We start from the raw sequence: 15,868 nt of genomic DNA, 5'->3' as shown, positions 1-15,868 counted from the left end.
AAACTGGATATAATATTCCCAGTGTGGTCTTACTACGACATTATAAAGTGGTATTAATACTTCATGATCTTTGTGATCTTGATTCTATCTCCCTGTTAATGCACCCTAGGATTGTGTTGGATATTTTGGTGACTGCAGCGCACAGCTGGCTCATTTTTAAGTGGTTGTCCACTTGGACTCCTAGATCCTATAATCAATGGATCTACTTTAAGCATACTAAGACATGATTCCCATTTGTGATTTATAGTTTCATTCTTGTTTTATCACTGTATGAAGATGCTTTGCTAAGCGGTTTCATTTATGTAATAATATGTATATGCTGCCCAGTAATGGTATCCTCTTTTCTTCACTACCAACTCTGTAGCAGGAGCGCACGGTTGTCTGGGCATGTGCAGAACTTCTGCGCATGTGCAGAAGATCTGTGATGACGTCTGGGGGGGTGGGCAGAGTCTTGTGCCGCCGCCTCTAGCGGTTCGCCCGAACCGGTGCGAACTGGCATAATACCACCTTTGCTGCCCCAATTCATGCAGGTTCTGGGAATACAGTAAATTTAAAAAAGATACAGTAATGAAAGTCAGCTATGATGGTTGCCCATACAAAACTAAAGACCAAAAGTTTGGCAAAATAATACCATTTTAAACGTACTTCCTAAAAGATGACTTAGTCTGAAACCTCTTTAAGGAACGATGACGTCAGCAAATCCTCCCTGGGTGGCTGACTGGTCAAGCAGATTTAGTTTTGGCAAAATAGTGCCAAACAACTTGGTGTCATATCCTGAGGTTGTCATGGGCTGGGGGGAAATCTTAGCTAAAATGCTTAGTGCGAAGGGCAAAGGAAGTTAGTAAATTCCAGCAATCACTTCTCTTAACTTAACTCATATTAAAAGTTCTTGGATCCAAGGTGAAATATGATTAAGATATATAAATGTAAGTAAAGAATTAATGAATAGTAAAGTACATAGGTAGTCGCAGGGGTGAAATCCACTTACCTTTGCTACTGGTTTGGTAGCAATGGGAGCATGCGCAGAGAGTCAAAAACGGATGTGATTATGTCCATGCGGGGTGGGTGGAGCCTGATATCAAACGCCTGCAAAGATAAGCAAACAGTGGCGAGGGGGGAATCCGCTGTGCCATGCAATTTACATTAGCTATCTAGCTAATATAAATCACGTCACAGCTGATAGTCAGAAAAACCGGTTCACCCGAACCGGTTTCATTTTTTAAAATACCGGTTCGTGCAAACCAGTAGCATTTTTACTACCAGCTCGGGCGAACCAGTCCAAACTTGTAGCATTTCACCCCTGAGTAGTCCTCAACTTATGGCCACAATTGAGCCCAAAATTTATGTTGTTAGGTGAGAAATTTGTTAAGCGAGTTTTAAGACCTTTCTTGCGGCATTTGTTAAATGAATCGTTGCAGTTGTTAAATTAGTAACAAGGTTGTTAAGTGAATCAGGTTTCCCCATTGACTTTGCTTGTCAGAAGGTCCCAAAAGGGGATCACATGACACCTGGACACTGCAACTGTCAAAAATACAAGTCAGTTATCAAGCGTCTGAATGTAAATCACCTGACCATGGGGATGCTGCGATGGTCCTAAGTGTGAAAAATGGTAATGTCACTTTCTTCAGTGCTGCTGTAACTTTGAACGATCACTAAGTGAACTGTTGTAAGTCCAGGACTACCTACATGCCATTCTGAAAAGCTTGGAGGAGACCTCCAATAGAGCAGTGAAGGAAAGTCACTAGTATCAAGTATCATCTAGTACCATAATAATAATAATAATAATAATAATAATAATAATAATAATAATAATAATAATAATAATAATAATAATAATAATAATAATAATAATAATAATAATAATAATAAAATTTTATTTGTTAGCCGCACCCTCTCCAGAAGGACTCGGGGCGGCGTACAATAAAAACACATAAAATACAAATATAGACAGTACATACACATAAATATAGACGTATACGTGGAGGAGGTAGACAGATAAATGGAGATAGAATTAAGATTGCAATTTAAAATCCCCTAAGTAAAATTACAAGATTAAAAACCCGTCAGGAGCGATATGATCAAACTATGGTTGAGCCAGGCCAGCTACTTGGAAAAGGTGGGTCTTGAGCTTTGCATGATGCTGAACCTATGGGATGCATGCCAGAAGTGGCACACAGAGCCATCGCTCTGGGCACGTGGTCTTCGGGGTTTGCTATGCGCGCCATCCAGCTGGTCTTCTTACGCTCAGGAGTGCCAGAAACTGGAAGAGCAGCTGTATGGCATGAATGTGCATGCTGGGAAGCTGAGCTTCTGGTTTCGACAAGCGCATGCATCCCGGCCAGCTGGTCTTCCTGTGCGCATGTGTGCCAGAAACCGGAAGACAAGGTCACTGGCATGCATTTTCATGCCAGAAACCAGAAACTCAGGGTCCCGGCATACACATGCACCCCGGGGAATTGCTCTTCCTATTTCTGGTGCTCCCACGCATGAGCAGCAGGGAGCTGATCTTCCAGTTTCCAGTGCTCCCATTTTGGCATTCGGTGCCAAAAAGATTCACCAACACTGATCTAGTATAACCCACCCATTGTGGAGTGGTCTAAAGCCAGTCTGGATTACTGGTATGTCAACCGAATAATGGAAATGGTTGGTTGATTTGAAAATACACTAAATCATAATAGGGATCTTGTCTAGAGCTTGATTCATCCCAAAGACCTTTTTGTACATGCTTTTAAAATAGTTTCCTTCAAAATGAAAATTGTCCTGCAACATCAATTTCTAGTACTGTGTAGTTTTGATATAATAATAGGGACAAGTATATATACGATAGCTATTGTCAAATCCCTATCATTGCTGAGAGACAGCCCTGGCAATGGATGGCCATGTTGCCCTTATGAGCCTAGTGTTCCCTTTTCCTGCTTTTATTGAAAAAAAGAGCTTGTCTCTCATCTTTTGGAAGCTGAATATGAGGCAAAAATCTGCAGTCATTTTCTGTTGTTTTGTTTTATAAAGTCTGTTCTCGATTTCCTATATTTTTAACCAATGGATTAATAATTGCTAGTTTCACAAACAAAAGAGAGATTCTAGATTGTTTTTGATCTACTGGAAAGGGATTGCTATTTTGTAAACATTTAGAAATCCAGTTTTTTAGAAGAGAGGTAAAGTTATAAATAATGATGCAGCATATCCCAAAACAGCTATGGTGTAACAGTAGATCTTACGAACATAAAATTGCAATCCTATCTGACAGTACAGCTTTTCTCTCATAGATGTCAGTAAATATCGAGTGCGGATTATTGTTCGTGTGACTTTTCCACTAAGAGAAAATAAGCAGCTTTCTTATTCATCCAGAAAAGCTCTCACATACAGAAATATAGCCCTTAACTGGTTTAACCCAGCACTTTTCTTCTCTTGTCACGCACAGACTTGGAGATTCTATGAAACTTCAGGATTAGCTTATTTGTATTTCATTGTTTTCTTTTCTAGCTGTAATCCATTTAGCTATGGTATGCTGAGTTTATCTGATTAGCACCTAATGAGCCAAGCGGAACTGGAGAGAAAGTGGTGTTGCCGTCCTGCAACATAGGAAAAATCAAGTTTTAGTAACCTTGTTTCTCCTGAATACTTGAAATTCTTTCACTGTCTTTGCTAGGAATATCAAGTCTGGTTTCTTTTTGAGCTGTGCTACAGTGAGATGATCCCAACTGTTTGGATAGAAGAATATCCTGAATATCCTGAATTTGACTTGTAAAGGAAATAGATTGGGATGAGGCAACAGACTATAAAACAATGCATTGCTCTATTCCAGGGGTGTCAAACTCGATTTCAATGAGGGCAGCATCAGGGCTGTGATTGAGTTGGGGAGGGGGCATGGCCAGGGGGCAGGGCCAGCTTGAGGTCACTCGTGTCGGAGGCGCCTGTGGTGGACCAAGCACTCTGCGAGCAAAAACAGATTCCTGAGCTCTGTTTTTGGCCTGCTACTCTTTGCCAGCGAAAATGGAGCTTGGGCATGTGTGGCCCTCCCAGGCACTGTTTTCGGCCGCAACGACCTCCTGCAGCCCTCTGCCAGCGAAAACGGAGGTCGGGGGCGCACACAGTCCTTGGGTTTGACACCCCTGCTCTATTCCTTTCCCCACCTGGCATTCTTCACCTTGATAGCTATACAGTTTCAGCATGTGGTCCCATACAGCTGTTGAGTATTAGTTTAGAGAAGACAGATACTAATTGTATCCACAAGTTTTGGAAAAAATATATTTCCATTCCATTGCTGCCAGTCAATTGCAGTGTGTAATTGCTGCTTGGAGAGCAAGGCAAAAGAGTGTGAATATTTAATAGCTGAAGTTGAAGCTTGTTTAAAACCACCCTAATCTTTATGGATAATCTGAGTCAGGATTGAAAACATAAAAGTTTGAATCACTGAAAACTATACTTGGGAATTTGTTAACACAAAATGGATTTTGAGCTAGCAGATGCATATTGAAACTGAGTTGGCAACTGAAGGTACACAATAAAAATGGGACTGTGCTATTGTCTAGCTAAATAAATCCTAGTTGCTTCACCCTTTGCAGTTTTAAAAAGTTAAAGCAATGAGCCTAAGCACCACAATGCCTAGGGCTTCATTCCAGTAGATCTAATGGAACTTTCTTTAATGCAAAATGGTTTAGGATTGTTTATAGTAATTATTTTTTCTGGAACAACAAATAAAAAAAACACTTATATAGTCTTTTTGTTGATATTTGTACAAATCAGAAAGAGCCATCTTAGAAGAGGTTGGGTAATACATGATATGAGAAGGAATGCCTCTTCTAAGATGGCTCCCTTCCTTATAAATACAGTAATTATCTACTGAAAGTAACAGGCTGATATTATAGGTAGTGTCTGTTCAGCAACCACAATGGAGACTGGCAACTTGGTCATTAAGTGAAATGGTTTACCATGACTGTGCTTACAATTTGATTGTGTAGTGGGCTTCAGTAGGCAAAAAGCAGACCAGCATAGCTGCAACAGCTTTTCTTGTCTCAAAAATGAACCGAGGAACTGCTGCAGGCAAATGCCTGTGATTTATACTCTAGGCCCAAAGTGCCTTAACCAATCATAGAACTAGAAAAAGCCCACCCAAATATAAATGTTCTACATTCCCCTCCAAAACAGTTGGGGTCATCTAAAGGTTAGTTTCACTTTAGCACAGTTAACAATTAGGGTCATCTAAAGGTTAGTTTCACTTTATTAGTTAACACAACTATATACATTCAATACATAACAATTTTACTTCATCTTTCCTTTGCTTTACAGACCTGTAAAGTGAATGTCTTAAATGCAAGGATTAGTCATTATTTTTTCATCTCCATCATAGTTGCAAATGGTCACTAAATGAGGCAGAGGCTAAGCAAGGGATATCTGTATTGTAATGACCATAAAAATGTAATGATCCCCCCTTCCCCTCTTTTGTTGTCACTTCCTTTTCAGGTTTGCAATGATGTGTGGCTACATGTCTCAGTTTGAAACTATACAAAACAAAATCAGGAATGGCTATCTTTTTAAGGTACGTTTTGGGTAGTTTTCTTAAACTGCTTGCTACTGTTATCAACTTAATCAATGGTGAAAAGAGTAAGGTTCTACATTTAGGCAACAAAAATGGAATGCACAGGTACAGTATAGGTGATACCTTGCTCAGTAGTAGTAACTGTGAAAGGGATCTTGGAGTCCTAGTGGACAACCATTTAAATATGAGCCAGCAGTGTGCAGCAGCTGCCAAAAAAGCCAACACAGTTCTAGGCTGCATCAACAGAGGGATAGAATCAAGATCACGTGAAGTGTTAATACCACTTTATAATTCCTTGGTAAGGCCACACTTGGAATGCTGCATTCAGTTCTGGTCGCCACGATGTAAAAAAGATGTAGAGACTCTAGAAAGAGTGCAGAGAAGAGCAACAAAGATGATTAGGGGACTGGAGACTAAAACATATGAAGAACGGTTGCAGGAACTGGGTATGTTTAGCTTAAGAGAAAGAAGGACTAGGGGAGACATGATAGCATTGTTCCAATATCTCAGAGGTTGCCACAAAGAAGAGGGAGTCAAACTATTCTCAAAGCACCTGAGAGTAGAACAAGAAGCAATGGGTGGAAACTAATCAAGGAGAGAAGCAACTTAGAACTGAGGAGAAATTTCCTGACAGTGAGAACAATTAATCAGTGGAACAGCTTGCCTCCAGAAGTTGTGAATGCCCCAACACTGGAAGTCTTTAAGAAGATGTTGGATAGCTATTTGTCTGAAACGGTATAGGGTTTCCTGTCTAGGCAGGGGGTTGGACTAGAAGACCGCCAGGGTCCCTTCCAACTCTACTATTGTATTGTATTAATTCACCCTGACAGTACTGAAGATTATGTGTAAAGTAAAACTAACTCTGCCTGGGAGGCACAGTTTACTGTCAGAGTTATGTTGATGAGTGTGTGTGTTTGTGTGTGTGTGTGTGTAATCTTCCAGATAACATAAACTAGTTTTCAAACTGAAAATAATTCTTTTGGATTGGCTACAATATTTTCATCCTGCTCCCACCCTAAATGCGGAAGGAGCAGCATGAGATCCTGCTGACCTGGAGGCCCAAAGTATCTGGTACAATAAGTTTGCTTTAGAAAAATTCACTTGCTCTTGATCCCGTGGATTCCAACTTCTGAGGGTGTCTCTGCTCACAACAGATTTAAAACACTGTTCTCTTAAAATCAGCCCCATCTTACTCCTGAGTTCAGTTAATTGAGCGAGGATTCCCGAAATGCATTCCAGTTTTATCATTTCTGTCCACGTATTCTTGGGTTGCCATTAGAAATTTTTAATGCATACATAACCTTAATGAATTCTAATATTTATGGATAATATTTATATAATACGTAAGCAAATAAGATGCCTAAATTTATTGTGGCAAGATAGCTGAAAACAGGAATGGCAGATCTTTCTTATGATTTTCTTTCTTACAGGAACATCTTGACAAAGCAATTGCCCTTAAACCACAAGATCCCCTTTTGTATTATCTAACTGGAAGGTGGTGTTATGAAGTAAGTATCTCGTGATCCTTTTAAACATTTACTTATCAGAAGTTCATGAAGGGTTTTTTTTTTGAAAAGGGCAAAAAAAAGGGAGAGCAGCTGAGTAATTTTAATAAAATTTGGGACTGGATTAAAACTATACCTCACACTGGTAGAGAGATGCATTTTAAAGCCCTAAAGCAGGGGTGTCCAAACTTGGGAACTTTAAGACTTGTGGACTTCAACTCCCAGAATTCCCCAGCCAGCCATGCTGGCTGGGGAATTCTGGGAATTGAAGTCCACAAGTCTTAAAGTTCTCAAGTTTGGACACCCCTGCCCTAAAGGGTTTGTGTCCAGGGTAATTTCACAACAGCCTCTTCCTAATTTAAGATCTGATGGAGAAACTCTAACCCTAAGGTAGAGAAACTGTGTCTAACTTTAGTTATTACATATGCCTGCTTTTGTTTATTTTTTTCCTTCTGTTTAATAGTTGTTGGTTGTCCTAGAATAGAATCCAAGTTGATAATTTGTACATCGGCATTCATATAATAAAACTACTAATAATCGCGACCTATTCTTTTTCATAAACAGAAAATACTCTTTATAGTTTATGTTAGATATTAACATATATCGGGAGAAGTCTTCCCTCTGGTCCGCTCCTACAGCGGGAAACAGGTATTCCTCTGATTGGTCAAGAGCCATGCCCAATCCCTATAAAAGGGGAACCCTCCGATCACAGAGTAAGCTGGATCACTACTATTACTAATAAAGAACTGTTAAGTCACTTCGTGTCCGCAGTCTGTCTCTCGTTGCCCAGATCTAACATTGGCGACGAAGGTGGGATCGAGAGACAGATAGGACGAAGAACGCTACTTCAAGAATCTCCGGATTTGATCCAGCCCAGGAATTCGGCAGTAATTCCGGCAGCCATCTCAGATCACCGCAGCGCGGCAAATTCAAACCGAGAAGATGGCGATGCACGCTCCCCCCGCTCCTTTCGACCCAGCAAACGACAAATGGGAAGCCTTCATGATTCGCTTCGAGTGTTTTCTCGAAGCAAACGAGTACACGGGGATCACCGATGCAAGGAAGAAAAACATCTTCCTCGGCTACTGCGGAAAAGAAGTCTTCAATACGGCCAGAGACCTCACCGCACCTACTCCAATACAAGCAGTTTCATGGGCGACGCTGCAACAGGCTCTGCAAACGCATTACGCGCCAAAACCTTCCCGCCATGTCTGCCGAAAGGAATTCAACATGAGGACTCAGAGAGCGGGAGAATCCATTAATCAATATGTTGCAGCCCTACGAAAAGCAGCAGCCCACTGTGAATACAGGGATTTGGAAGAGCACATCTTAGACCAGCTCATCTGTGGAATAAGAGACATTTCTGTGCAAAAGAAGCTGTTGGCAAACCCGAATTTAACCCTACAATCAGCGTTAAACGAAGCAAGAGCGTCAGAATCAGCGGAGAAATCATCGGTGACCATACAACGAGGGGCCAGCGCAAGCCAGCCAGCACCGAGACAAACCAGAGTTCACTACGAGGACACAAGCCCCGACTACGAAAATCCCGAGTTCGAGGACAGTCACCTGATGCAGAGCAGTCACTTGAGGCCTGGGGGGAGACCCGGATCCCGTTTGCCGCCCTGCGCAAGCTGCGGAGGGAATCACCCCAGGTCTACTTGCAGGTTCAGGAACGTTGTTTGTTCGCACTGCAACAAACTTGGGCACATCGCACGAGTGTGCCGGAGCGGAGTCCCTGCCTCACAGCAGCCACCCATGTACCGCCAACAGAAGCCCAACCCAGGGGCTTGGCGAAATCAAAAAGGGCGCCCAGAGAGAAATCCACAAGTGTTTACCCAGAGAGAAAATTCCCAAAGAGCTGAACGAGCGTATTCCCAGAGAGATTACTCACAAGGAAGTGAGCGAGCGTATCCCCAGAGAGAATACACACAGAGAGCTGAAAGAGCGTTCTATCAAGACGCTCAACAAGAGTATTTTCAGGATGTTGACAATGAGATAGAGTTGACCCAGAGAGAAGAGTTGCGAACGTATCTCACCACGATACATCAGGTCCGCCCTAAGCGGCCCAAAAGGCTGAAAGTCACAGTCCTCTTGGAGGGCTCACCCTGCGAGCTAGAAGTTGACACAGGATCAACCCTGACGATCATTTCATGGGCATCCATGAAACAGGCTATCCCTAGCCTCAGAAAGAGCCAACTACACGCCCCAGACGTCCTGCTACGAGACTACCAGGGGAACCAAGTCCCCATCGTGGGCCAAGGCACATTCCACATCCGTTTCAAGGACATCGAAGCCCAGCTGCCCGTGACCATCGCCAGCGCGCCATTGCAGAACCTTCTGGGGCTTGATTGGTTTGAAGCCCTGGGGTTAGAAGTCACCGGGATCAACGCCGTAAGAAACAGCAGCGCTGAACAGATTTTTAAGGAATTCGAGGATGTGTTCAGCCCCGGTCTTGGTAAGTATGTGGGTAAACCAATAGCATTCAATTTAGACCCTAAAGTGGCGCCAATCCGACTTAAACCGAGACGAGTGCCTTTTGCACTCTGCCCTAAAATAGACAAAGAGATAGATAAGTTAGTGGAGCAAGGAATCCTTGAGCCGGTAGATCACGTGCGCTGGGAAACGCCCATCGTGACCCCAGTCAAGCCAGACGGATCAGTCCGCATCTGCGCGGACTATAAGTGCACAATTAATGTCGCGCTACAACAGAGCGCATATCCTGTGCCAGTAGTACAGCACTTATTGCACTCGTTGGGACCAGGAAAGGTATTTGCTAAATTAGACATGGCACAAGCTTACCAGCAACTGCCAGTTGATAGCGCCACAGCGGAGGCCCAAACTATAGTGACGCATAGAGGAGCATTCAAATGCAACCGGCTACAATTTGGCGTAAGCATTGCCCCAGGATTGTTCCAGAGCGTCATGGAACGACTGTTGCAAGGGATACCAGGAGTCGTCCCCTATTTTGACGACATCTTGGTGTCCGCTGCAAATGAGGAGCAATTAAACAAAAGAGTCAGAACTGTTTTGGCCAGAATCAGAGAAAAGGGTCTCCGCCTTAAAAAAGAAAAATGCCAAATTAACGTGCCTAGCGTAGAATTCCTGGGTTATAGAATAGATGGTCAGGGAATACACCCCACTTCAAAGAAAATTAAGGCGATCCAGGACGCCCCCACACCACGAAATCAGACCGAGTTGCAGGCCTTCCTCGGATTACTTAATTTCTACAGCGTTTTTCTGAGACAGAAGGCGACCGTTGCTGAGCCACTACACCGTCTACTCCAGAGGAACGCACCATGGAGATGGGGACGAGCCGAAGCTGCAGCTTTCGCCGGGGTAAAGCGCCTGCTCACCGCTGACTCACTGCTGGTTCAATACAGTCAGACCCTACCGCTGGTATTGACCTGCGACGCATCGCCCTTCGGAGTTGGAGCAGTCCTCAGCCACAGGATGCCCGACGGAAAAGAAGCACCCATTGCTTTCTACTCCAGAACTCTTTCATCGGCCGAAAGGAATTACAGCCAAATGGACAGAGAAGCGCTGGCTGCCGTAGCCGGTGTAAAACGTTTCCATGAATACCTCTACGGCCGCGACTTTGAACTGATCACAGATCACAAACCGCTGTTGGGACTTTTGGCGGGAAACCGCCCCACTCCAGTCTCCCTTTCTCCACGCATGACCAGGTGGACTGTTTTCCTGGCTGCGTACTCCTACAAGTTAATTCATCGACCGGGCTCCACTCTAGGACACGCAGACGCGCTCAGCCGTTGCCCATTACCAGACATTTTGCCAGACCCCACTCCAGAAGTACCGGTATTGCTCATTGACTGTTTGGATTCGGGACCGGTTTCGTCCTACGATGTTGCAAGGTTCTCCTTTAAAGACAATTTAATAAAGCAAGTGCAAACTTGGGTATGGAGGGGGTGGCCGAAGGGAAATGTGGGCCCGGAATTCAAAATGTTTTGGTCAAAACGGGACGAACTCTCAGTATTACAAGGATGTTTGTTGTGGGGGGATCGAGTTGTTATTCCTTATGTTCTACGAAAAAATGTATTAGATGCTTTGCATATGGGTCACCCGGGGATCGTGAGAATGAAAGCGTTAGCAAGAAGTTACGTGTGGTGGCCTAACATGGACAAAGAAATAGAGGAGTGGGTGGCCACTTGCGACCCATGCCAGGAGTCGAGACCAGCACCCCCGGAAGCGCCCGCCACAGAATGGGAGAAACCCAAGGCACCCTGGTCACGTATACACATTGATTTTGCAGGGCCATTCCAGGGCCAAACCTTCCTCATAGTTGTAGATGCTTATTCTAAATGGCTAGATGTGGTCCTAATGACGTCAACCACGGCAGAGGCAGTCATAAAGGTTCTTCGGCGGCTCTTCGCCACCCATGGTCTACCAGATCTTTTAGTATCCGATAACGGGCCCCAATTCACGGCCATGCAGTTTGAAACATTTTTAGCGGGGTTGGGAATCAGGCATGCCCTCATCGCGCCATTCCATCCAGCATCCAACGGGCAGGCAGAGAGAATGGTGCGATTCGCAAAAGAAGCCCTCGCCAGGATGGGTCCAGGTGATTGGCAAACACGCATTGACCATTACCTCCTCATTCAACACATTACCCCGAGTGCAACGACGGGTAGGAGCCCCGCTGAACTACTCATGGGCCGTCGCCTACGGTCTCACCTAGACCGGCTCCACCCGAATTACTCTGCCACGGCTCCCCCAGACTCTACAAGTAAGGTCCGGTCTTTCAGAGTAGGGGATTCAGTATACGCTCACAACTACACGGGGGGAACATTATGGATGCCGGCAAAGGTCATTGGCATCACGGGTCCTCGATCGTACTTGCTGGAGCTAGAAGATGGGCGGAATTGGAAAAGGCACATCGATCAACTTCGGGGTCGCCTTGCACACTCCAACATTAGGGATGAAGACGAAAGTTTCCTGTCTACAGAGAGCCAACCGCAGGAAAACTCCATCGCAGGAAACAACGACACCGGCAAGCGAAGCGCGGAACAGGACAACACGCACACAGCTGAGAAACCCCCAGTCAACGCAGCCGAACAAGCTCCGGAATGCCCAAGCAACGAAAGCGAAAGACCTCCAGAACAGGAAATAAGAAAAGCACCCGATCCTGCAACTACTTCAAACCAACACGCACCCAGTCCTGCAAACACTTCAACCCAACCTGAATTACGACGTTCCTCCCGAGCAAGACAAACACCAACCTACCTAAAGGACTATGTCACCTACCGTAACGTCCCATCTAGGAGGGGAGGGGTGTTAGATATTAACATATATCGGGAGAAGTCTTCCCTCTGGTCCGCTCCTACAGCGGGAAACAGGTATTCCTCTGATTGGTCAAGAGCCATGCCCAATCCCTATAAAAGGGGAACCCTCCGATCACAGAGTAAGCTGGATCACTACTATTACTAATAAAGAGCTGTTAAGTCACTTCGTGTCCGCAGTCTGTCTCTCGTTGCCCAGATCTAACAGTTTATATATGTATTTTCAATTACTCACACTTACTGGAACACTGTGTCCGATTCTGATCACTATGAACAAAAATGATGCTACGAGTCTCAAAATGGTGCAGAGAAGAGCAACAAATAGATGTTAAGGGATCTGGAAACTAAACCATATGACGAATAGTTAAGGGAATGAGGTATGTCAAGCCCAGAGGTCTGCAATCTTAAATACTCAAAAGAGCCACTTGGGCCGGTTTCCCACAGAAAACAAAACACTCAGAGCCACAGAACCTGGGTGGGTGTGGCCAACTCAACATCACTCCCACCCAGTCACATGACATTCCCCCGCCCTCCAGACATGCCTACCCAAGTTTCATGGCTCAGTGTTTTCTGTGGGAATAAGGTCTCTCTCTCTTCTCTCCCCGTCCCTCTCATTTCTATTTTTCTCTATTTTTCCTCTTCCTTTCTCTTCTTCCTTCCTTTCTTTCTCTTTTCTCTTCCTTTCTTTCCCCATAATTTGTTTCCCTCTCTTTTTCCTCTCTCATTCTCTTATTCCAGCTCTCTTTCATTTCTCTCTCCCTCTCCCCCTTCTCTCTCTAATTTGTTTCCCTCTCTTTTCCCTCTCTCCCATTCTCTCCTTCCAGCTCTTTCATTTCTCTCTCCCTCTCCCCCTTCCCTCTCTAATTTGTTTCCCTCTCTTTTCCCTCTCTCCCATTCTCTCCTTCCAGCTCTCTTTCATTTCTCTCTCTCTCTTTCTTTCTCCCCTTTTCTCTTTCATCTCTTTATTGCACGTGCAAGCAAAATACCCTCCTGGGCCGGGATCATGGCGGCGGTGACAGTGACTCCTTCCGCTGCTGCCACTGAGAAGTGAGTAGCTGGCTGAGCTGCGCAGGAGACCCACACTGCGCAGGAGACTCCTCAGCACCAGACTCATGTCAGCGCCAGCTGCGATCCCCTTCGTGTTGGCTCAGGAAGGAGCCACAGCAGCCATCTCTGAATGCAGAGAGGGAAGAGTTCCAGAGCCCTGCGCAAGGAGAGCCCTATGCAGCGCAGGAGAGCTGGAGGTCTTTCCCCCCCCCCTGCACCCAACCCCCCTGCTGCCCCCCATTCCCCTCCTTCCTGAGCCAACACGAAGAGGACCACAGCTCGCGCTGACCTGAGTCTGGCGCTGAGGTGTCTCTTGCGCACCGTGGCTCTCCTGCGCAGCACAGCCAGCTACTCATTTCTTAGTGGCGGCAGTGGAAGGAATCGCTATCCCTGCCGCTGTGTTCCCGGCCCAGGAGGGTATTTCGCTTGCGTGCGTGCACGCACACACAAGAGATAAGCGCAAGAAAAGAGCTGGAATTCTTCCCGACACTGAGTTGCCTGCAAAGGACATGGAATCGCAAAAACAGGGGAGAGGCTCGTGCCTTCTCGGGGCGGAGAGCAGATTGCGCGATTGGGTCAACAGGGAGCTGCAGGAGAGGGTCCAAAGAATCGCATGTGGCTCGTGAGCCGTAGTTTGCCGACCACTGGTCTAGCCTATTGAGAAGGATTAGGATGACATCATAGTTGTCTTCTGGTACTTCAGGGGCTATCACAGAAAAGAATGGGTCAAGCTAGTCTCCAAAGCACTTGTGGGGAGGACAAGAAACAGTGAATGGAAGCTTGTCAGAAAGAGAATTAGCCTGAAACTTAGGAGAAATGTCTTGACAGTGAGAACAATTAAGTAGTGGAACAGCTTGCCTCCTGGAGATGTGGGTGCTCCATTGCAGGAGGTTTTCAAGAAAAAAAAATTGGACAGCCATTTGTCCATAATGACATAAGCAGGAGGTTGGACTAGAAGACCTCTAAGATCCCTTTGAGCAGTGACGTGCAGTCAGGGGAGGCAGAGCCTCACCGCTCTCATCATGAAAAGAAAAAAAAAATTATCCCCTTTTCTCTTTCATCTCTTTCTTGCGCGTGCAAGCAAAATACCCCAGGATCACGGTGGCGGGGACAGCAACTCCTTCCGCTGCACTGCAGAGAAGAGCCACAGGAAGGAGGGGAATGGAACCACGTGTTCAGGAGGCAGCCCTTCATGTTGGCTCAGGAAGGAGGGGAATGGGACCACGTGTGCAGCGCCAGCCTCAGATCAGCCTAGCCGCAGTCCCCTTCATGTTGGCTCAGGAAGGAGGGGAATGAGACCACGTGTGCAGGGGAAGGGGAACGCGGCTCGCGCTGATCTGAGGCTGGCGCTGAGGAGCCTCCTGCACACGTGGTCCCATTCCCCTCCTTCCTGTGGCTCTTCTCCACAGCGCAGCGGAAGGAGTTGCTGTCCCCGCCACCGTGATCCTGAGGTGTTTTGCTTGCACGCTTGCAAAGATCAAAGTTGTCACAGTCCTCCCTTCATGATAATAATTTGATGATGTCACCAGCCTCACCAGCCATAAACCTCACCCCACGTCACTTCCTTTGAGTCCTATGATTCTGTGACTTCTAAGATGGCATGTTTAGCCTTGAGAAGGTTCAGAGGGGCACTTGAGAGTACTTTGTGTAAAAGGATGTCATTTCATGTTCTGTAGAGTAAGTCATAGAATAATGGGTTTCAATTACAAAGGTAGATTTCAGCTGAGCATTAGAAAAAAAAATCCCAACAATAACATCAGTTTAGCAGCAAAGCCAATTACCTAGAGGAGGGATGGAGTTCACTATTTGATGTCAAGGCCCCAGAGCCACCTGTCTGGAATACTTAAATTTGGATTCCTTCACCGGAGGTTGACGTAATGGTCTACATTATTACTAGATTATTACTACATTACTAGAGGTTTTGATCTTTTTAGCAGCCAAAGTCAAAATAGGTATAGAAGGTTGTACCCAGCAACTTCTGGGCAGGAACATACCATAGAATACGAGCTGCAGATAGTCCTCCACTTACAACCACTCATTTAACAACCTTTCAAAGTTAACACTGAAAAAAGAGACCAGTGCTTGCCCTTATAACCATCACAATGTTCTCATGATCACAATATTTGCAACCTTCCCAGGAGACTTCCAACAGGCAATTGGGAAAACTGGATTCGCTTAACAACTTTGTGATTTGTTTAACAACCAATGGCAAAAAAGACAATAAAATTGGGCATGATTCAATTAATGACTGCATGTCTTAGGGATGAAAGTTCCAGCTCCAGTTGTGGTCATAAGGCAAGGATTATCTGTACAAAGAGTCTGTTAAAAGTTTTAACTCTTTTGGTAATGAGTTTGACCACACAAGGTGTTGTGAGAAAGGGCTCGGTTTCACATGGTTTCCATCCTTTTGCAAATAATTCCAATAACTACATAAAATTCATGATGCAGCCTATTCTTCTAGTGAGAATGCAATCAGCCTTGTT

At 45.1% G+C, this 15,868-nt stretch overlaps 1 protein-coding gene across 4 annotated transcripts in view; it reads left to right on the top strand.

The window, feature by feature from the left end:
- The window catches only part of RMDN2 (regulator of microtubule dynamics 2), a 50,362-nt gene that overhangs the window by 22,972 nt on the left and 11,522 nt on the right, over positions 1–15,868 (top strand). For all 4 annotated transcript variants that reach the window (XM_081943449.1, XM_081943450.1, XM_081943447.1 and 1 more), the window contains exons 6-7: positions 5,464–5,539; positions 6,970–7,047. In XM_081943449.1, coding sequence (XP_081799575.1) covers positions 5,464–5,539; positions 6,970–7,047 — 154 coding nt within the window. The remainder of the gene's footprint in view (positions 1–5,463; positions 5,540–6,969; positions 7,048–15,868) is intronic.

The sequence above is a fragment of the Natrix helvetica genome (genome assembly GCF_964273705.1).
Source record: "Natrix helvetica genome assembly, chromosome: 2".
Taxonomy (NCBI): Eukaryota; Metazoa; Chordata; class Lepidosauria; order Squamata; family Natricidae; genus Natrix; species Natrix helvetica.
The sequence above is the reverse complement of the archived record's forward strand: the minus strand, read 5'-3'. Positions and strand labels throughout refer to the sequence as shown.